This window comes from Lactuca saligna, chromosome 1 (genome assembly GCF_052625555.1).
Source record: "Lactuca saligna cultivar CGN05327 chromosome 1, ASM5262555v1, whole genome shotgun sequence".
Taxonomy (NCBI): domain Eukaryota; kingdom Viridiplantae; phylum Streptophyta; class Magnoliopsida; order Asterales; family Asteraceae; genus Lactuca; species Lactuca saligna.
In genome coordinates this window covers 15,584,688-15,591,734 of record NC_136417.1, presented here as the reverse complement: position 1 = coordinate 15,591,734, position 7,047 = coordinate 15,584,688, and the positions used below count along the sequence as shown (strand labels likewise).

At 33.1% G+C, this 7,047-nt stretch overlaps 1 protein-coding gene across 1 annotated transcript; it reads left to right on the top strand.

Moving 5' to 3' along the window:
- The first annotated feature begins 1,382 nt into the window (after positions 1–1,382).
- LOC145002922 (methylmalonate-semialdehyde dehydrogenase [acylating], mitochondrial-like) lies at positions 1,383–3,287 on the top strand. Its single transcript, XM_078962102.1, has 8 exons — positions 1,383–1,535; positions 1,713–1,772; positions 2,067–2,118; positions 2,236–2,390; positions 2,505–2,568; positions 2,667–2,746; positions 2,839–2,904; positions 3,012–3,287. Exons 1-8 carry the CDS (start codon positions 1,383–1,385, stop codon positions 3,081–3,083), a joined length of 702 nt encoding a protein of 233 aa, XP_078818228.1. The 3' UTR covers positions 3,084–3,287.
- The last annotated feature ends 3,760 nt before the right edge of the window (positions 3,288–7,047 follow it).

The following is a 7,047-nucleotide window of genomic DNA, read 5'->3' as shown; positions in this document are numbered from 1 at the left end:
TCTTCCCTTCTCTATGCTTCGCTAACGCACCACCACCAACATCCTGATCTATTGTTAATCTTGCGAATCAATTTTTCTCATCATCAATCACCATCATGTTCTTCTATAAGGTGGTGCTAAATCAAGTTTCCTCACCACCTGCACCATCTCATCGAGTTCTTCTATACGTATTCTTCTATGAGTTTTATGGTGTTTGCAACCTGCCCCGCCTCTCGCATACTCACTAATTCCATAATCAAGGGAATGGGTCGATGATAAATGGGTTCGAGTAGTCCAAGATGTAGTCCAAGAACATCTATGATTCTTCCAGTTCCTTCTCCACCGCCACTATCTCAATTCATCTTCCCCTACCCAAACCACTTCACTTCACATATCGTCTCAAAATTTCTCCATTATCGATTTATCGTTTTCCCCTTTTTGATTCTGTACTCAGCTACTTCAACCTCTGAATCAAATATTCTTTCCAAGCTACAATCCTTCGACCGATGTCGGTCGACTGTTTCCCTCTTCGTCCCCAGTTCTTTCTGATCGATGTTGAGACCATCGTAAAATCATCGACACACGTAGAGCTCCATCTGCGTCGAGTTCAATAAATCCCTACCCACATCGTATGCTTAGAAGGTGTTTGAAATTTTTTTTGACATGAAGATGCTTTCCTTCTCAGCTTTTGTTATGTAGAAATCATCGGCAAAATTCAAGTTATGATCTGTCACTTTCATTGATTCCTCTTCTTTTGCTCATTTAATGCTCTTCAATTTAGGAATCAAAGGTTTAATTTGTTTTTTCCTTCCACCCACATACATTCCTTTCAATTTAAGGGTTCTCCAACGACTGGAAACATGTATTTGCAAATCTCATGTGTTCCAAATACCATTTATGGGAATAGGTCTTTTATGTTAAAAACTTCACTATGGTAGTTACGATTTATTGGAGAATGTTTATGAAATCCATAATATTCTTCTTTTGTTTCAGGGTTGACCCCTTAACTCAATGATGAAAAATTGTAAGCTTTTAGCCGTAGTCGTAAGTTTCATTACTATCTTAAACCATGAAGATCTTATCAATTTTTTTTATAAATTATTTACTAAGTTTTATAAAAAAAAATCAAATAAGATTTTTGCCTATGATAACATAGACAGGAAGCTACAGGAGTATGAAAGCATGGCTTTCTAAACATCAGTCTATGCAATTAAAGTATACAACTTAGGTTAAGAGATTGTCAATTAAATATATCGATCAATTTTAGAACTATGTTTACATGATATCAATTTTTGGATTTTCACTTGATTTAATTGCGATTTTAGTCGGTATGTAGTGAAAATTATAATAGATATGATGTTTAACATCATAAAGACACTGAAAGAAAACAATTTCATGTACACATGGGGAAATATTACTGTGAAGCTTACAGAATCTCATGGCTTTGTTGGGGTGTTGAGTGTGCAGTTGGGATAGCTTATGAAGTAAGAAAACAGTTCCCTAATGATAAGATTTGGATCACAAATGAAATTATCCATAATCCTACTGTTAATAAGGTACTATTATGATTCATTTCGCTTAGTTTTCTAGAAATCAATTGTATCTTATCACCGTTTTAATGTATGTTGTGTTATGCTTTCAGTTGATCTATGCATAATGGATTTGATAAATTTGTATTTCGATCTAATGTGTCAAATTCAGTATGAAATTCACTTATGTTTCTATAATGTTAGAGGCTAGAGGAGATGGAGGTTAAAGACATTCCTGTAAAGAATGGAGAGAAACAATTTGATGTGATTAATAAATGAGATACTGTGGTTCTGTCTGCTTTGGGGGTTGCAGTCAATGAGATGTTGACTTTGAGTAATAAACAACTTCAAATAGTAGATACGACATGTCCATGTGTATCTAAAGTATTTTTCTTCATTATTTATTTACTTCACCATATGTGATATTTTTCATATTATTATTTATTTTCTCTTTTGGGATTATAAGGTATGGAATGGTGTTGAAAAGCACAAGAATCTTCTACTGCTTCTATTGATCCTAAATGTTTTTTTTACTTTAGTTTTTATCAATGAGAGTAGCTACAATTACCCATTTATCATACCAACCTAGAAAAAAATGTTTTCTACAGTGGTAATAGTATCGATTCCTCACCCCTAATTTCTTTTCCGGTTTAACTAGGTAAGTGCAGAAAGTAAGAAAATAAATCAAAATTTTGATATAATTTTAATTTGTGTGTGTATTTTATAGAGGTGGTTGAACATGCAAATGGCATGACATCTTTACAAATGGGTGAGTTTGGTTCAGATGTATCTCATGGAATTGATACTTATAACATCAGAGAGGCTATTGGTGTTTGTGCTCGTATATACCCCTTCAATTTCCCAACAATGATTCCCTTGTGGGTATGATTATGATTCTCATTTCCCAATTTACACTTACTCTATTTCACCATGAATAAAGAAAAAGAAGAACAAGTTATCTTCATTCTTGAATCTTCCATTTAATCTTTCTTGCAGATGTTTCCAGTTGTTGTTACTTTTGGCAACACTTTCGTTCTAAAGCCATTAGAAAAAGATCCAGGTCATTGTTTTCTCTCTCCTCTCTCTCTCTCTCTCTCTTATCAAAACAATGTTATTTTTAAATTTTTTGTTATTATACATTTACACTTTTTCTTTCAGGGGCTTCTATAATGCTTGCAGAACTTGCAATGAAATCTGGTTTACCAAATGGTGCTTTGAATATTGTTCATGGAACTAATGTAATTTAATCATCTCACTTATTTTCTCTCATTACAAGTAATATTTATTATTTAGCATCATCAATCTAATACTTTTTTAAAATTTGAGACAGGAAATAGTGAATGCCATTTGTGATGATGAAAACATTAAAGCTATATCATTTGTTGGTTCAAACACTGTATGTAAAATGATTTTTACATAATAAAAAAATATACAACTACTAAATCAGTTTCTTATGTTTATGAAAACATCAGTTGATTTTGATATGTGATTCATGTTTTTCAGGTCGCGGAGTTTTTCAGGTCGCGGAGTTTCACTTGGTTTGCCAGTGGCTGCCACTGTGAATTGCATCGATGAAACTGGTGCCAAGAACCTGTACATCTGAGAGATGTGCACTCCCAAGGGAGAAGGTCAACATTATGTTGGTGAAAAATCTCAAGATATTATGTAGACCGAAGGTTGGACTAACCTTTTTAGGGGCAATTTCGTCAATGTCGTTCGTGTTGCTCCCAATAAAGCCATTGAGTTTCATTTTTTTCTTTTTCTATTTGATCTTCCTATGGTTTAGTAATCATAATAAAAAGAAATAAAATGGACAATGATAAAAATGTGGTTTTACTCTACCATATGATAATCGGTATTATTGTAGTTTACATTGAACTAACTAAAACTGATTACATGATATGGAATAATTAGAATATGAAGAAATAACTGAAGGGTTTTGAGCATTCTTACACTCCTAAGGTGTACATGCAACCCTAGAAACCTTGGATCTATGTTTTACTAAGATACATGCAAAAAAAAAAAAATCCAAGGTTCTTAACCAAACTGGCATGACATGGGGAACTTTGAAACATACTAGCTAGTAGAAGAACATACCTTTTTGTTGCTTGGATTCCTTGAGAACCTTGTGAGCTTAACACCTCAAGTGTGATGCCTCAAATGTCTCACACAACACCACAACCCTTGGAATAACTTTGAGAGAAGTTCACTAACACCTCAAAATCGGCTAGCCCTCTTGTTCTTCACTTAGTAGTGCCGATTTTGCTAGTCATGGGGTCCTTTTATAGTTGTGTCACAAGTAGGGTTACAACATGTAAACCCTAATTGACATGGCTTTCCATATTCCATGATCCATGGGTTTATAACCCCCATGGACTATCCATGGAGAACCTCATGGGTTTTAGCCCAATTCAATAAACCATGGATCATTAGCCCACTATAAAAGAATGGATGATTTACACAATCAACCCCATATATTTAATTAGTCTCCTTTTGATCACTTTATTAATTCAAAATTAACTCTTTGATCAATACTAATTAAATAATATTATTAATATATTAGAACATATAATATATTAATAAACCTTAAGTGTCATTTCTCTTATTTAGTCTATCCGAGTGTTGTAATGAAATACAACCCAAATGGACCATGGCAACCGGGTTAAGTACATCACAGAAATAGTTATGAACTTAGACACCTAATCCAACAATAACATGGTTCAACTTCATCTGATATGGTTTTGCTTTTATATTATTTTGTATTTGCATATAACAAATATGGCCTTGCTGAATTGATATGTAATTTTAGTTCTAGGTTGAAGCTGGAACAACAGTCCTAAAGACAGTTGAACTTGAAACGTAACAAGTTAGAAATTGTCTCTGTTATGACTTATAGCGGTTGTATGCCCATGACTTCTTTATTACCCTATATATTTTCATGTTTTTTTTAATTATATAATTGCGTATGCTAGCTTGCTAGTTTACACTTTTGTTTTGCTGCTTGCAGATTTGTACGTTCTTGACCATTGTTACTCTTATTCATTTGATAGTTTATCTCATAGTTACTATTTATTAGGGATTGGTGAATCAACATTTTTACACTTAGAGTTTCATGAATGTGAATCATATGGAGGCCAACTACTATGCTAGATGAATATGAACTTTTTTTTAGCCATTTACTTTGAAAAATATCAATAAATAGCAATGTAGTTTCATCGAACTATTTAATGTTTAAACTCTGTTCCAAATTAAAGATTTAGTAATGTACTTTCATATTCAAAGTATAGACAAATAGTCCATGAAGATAGACCGAACAAAAAATCTCACATCTAACCCCAAAAAGCGGGGTCACTTACCTAGTTAATGTATTATGGATATAATATTAATTATAAATCATATTGTTTAATTAATAATTAACCAGAAATTAGTTGGATTAATTTTGGGATTAATTGGATTAATTGAAAGTAGGAGGACTAAAGGTGATAATGTTCAATAGGTGAGTATTAGGCAATTCTAGAACCTCCCTAAAGAGGGGGAACAAAATCCAGAGTGTCTCTAGGGTTTCCGTGGTCTCTAAGGGTTCCTTGTATGCCTTAAGGAGAAAGTTAAGGGATTAGGGTTATCTTAGAGATAACTGCCTTATCCAACATCTTCCTAACACTTATATAAACCCTCCTTAGGGTAGAATTTCAGCCATGACTTCTTTCTAAGTGTCTTGGACTGAATTTTGGTCCCTTCCCGCCCTCTCTCTCTCTCTCTCTCTCTCTCTCTTTCTCTCTCTCTAGTCTTCCTTGGTTGCTAGGGTTTGTTTGTGAACCATTAGAGGCGCGACACTTATGGTGCTTGCTACCAAAGGTTTTTCAAGTAGGGATTCAAGATTGTTTACAATAACAATCTTAAAGGTATGTTTACTATCTTATTTCATGAATTTTGAAAATAGTATATGCCTTTTAGGGTTTATCTTTTGATGTTTAATACTTATATGTTTAATTAGAGAAAACATCGATCCAAATCAATTAGGGTTACATGCACACATAAGATTGTTTGTTATGTTCAAAACCTATCACCTTTTGAGATCCTTTCCAAAATAGGCCCAACAGGCTACCAAATTGTTCTTTTATCAACGAGCTCAACAATGTACATAATGTCTTCCATGTTTCAAACCTTAAGAAATGTCTCTCTGAATACAAGCTAGTCGTACCTCTCAACAAAATCTAGATCGACACAAAACTCAATTTCGTAGAGGAACTAGTCGAGATCATGGATCGCGTAGTCAAGAGGCTTAAGCAAAGCCACATTCCCATAGTCAAGGTACGATGGAACTCTAAACGAGGACCAAAGTACACATGGTAACAAGAAGACCAAATGGGGAGCAAGCATTGCCATTTATTTGGAAACGCCCCAACTACATGCAAAACTTCAGGACAAAATTTCTTTTAACGGGGATTGATGTGACAACCTAGAGAATACATCACCAACCACCGTTAATATTTAATGATAGATCGTTTGTGAATATTTCCGATTATTGAATTTTGTGGTTTTGTAGGCCGAGTATGTGGTTTCTATCATGTTAGACAGACACCCAATAATCACGGATACTTCACAAACTTTCAATATATATAATTATTCATTATTTAATTTAAGTTAATTTAATTTAATAACGAAATATATATTTTTCCTTATTGCAGGGTATAATATGTAGTTTGATATAAAATATACATACTTCAACTTCTTGCAATCATGTTCGTGTTTCAGTAAACAATATTTTTTTTACTTAATTCATTTTTTTTCTTAATCTTATCTTAATCAATATTGGTATTCACGTAAACAATTTTGATCTCACTCCCTCACATCAGGAGGGGAGAGATAATGTTTTAATAAGGGTGTCACTCCTACTTTAAGCTCGTACACCTAATAGAAAAAATAATTTTTTTAAAACTACGTGTCGAAAATTAGGTAGTGGTCCGGGACCCCTTGGGCTCCACAAGATAGATTCCTTTAATTCACAAGGCTATTATTACAAATTAAGTGATATCTTTTATCATATATTACAAATATTGATCATTTGTTGATATATGTTTTTTTTCTTCATCCGTTTTAAGGTCATGGATACAATAAAGATATCATCAGCGGTATTCATACATAGATATATTACCGTGAACACCACCTCTCAACCATTTGATTTACCGGCGGTAATTTTCATTGGTATACTATTACCGATCAAATGCGAAACATTTCTCAATTAGGCTTGGTCTGGATTATTACTTATACTTTATGCATTAAGAAAATACTCAAGAATAGTAGTAAATAGTTATGATTTGGAAACAATTTTAGAGACAAAAATATCACCACATACTTATTATAGGTAAAAATTGGTAAAAAAAAATACAAATGCGTATTTGACACTAAATTTTAATAGGTAGAAACATCACGACAACATTCAACCTAATTGATAGCTCTAACTTAAATTATCACAAAATATCAATTTTACCCAAAATACTTCAATGTTCTATAAACCGAATTAAAAAGGGGATGAAAA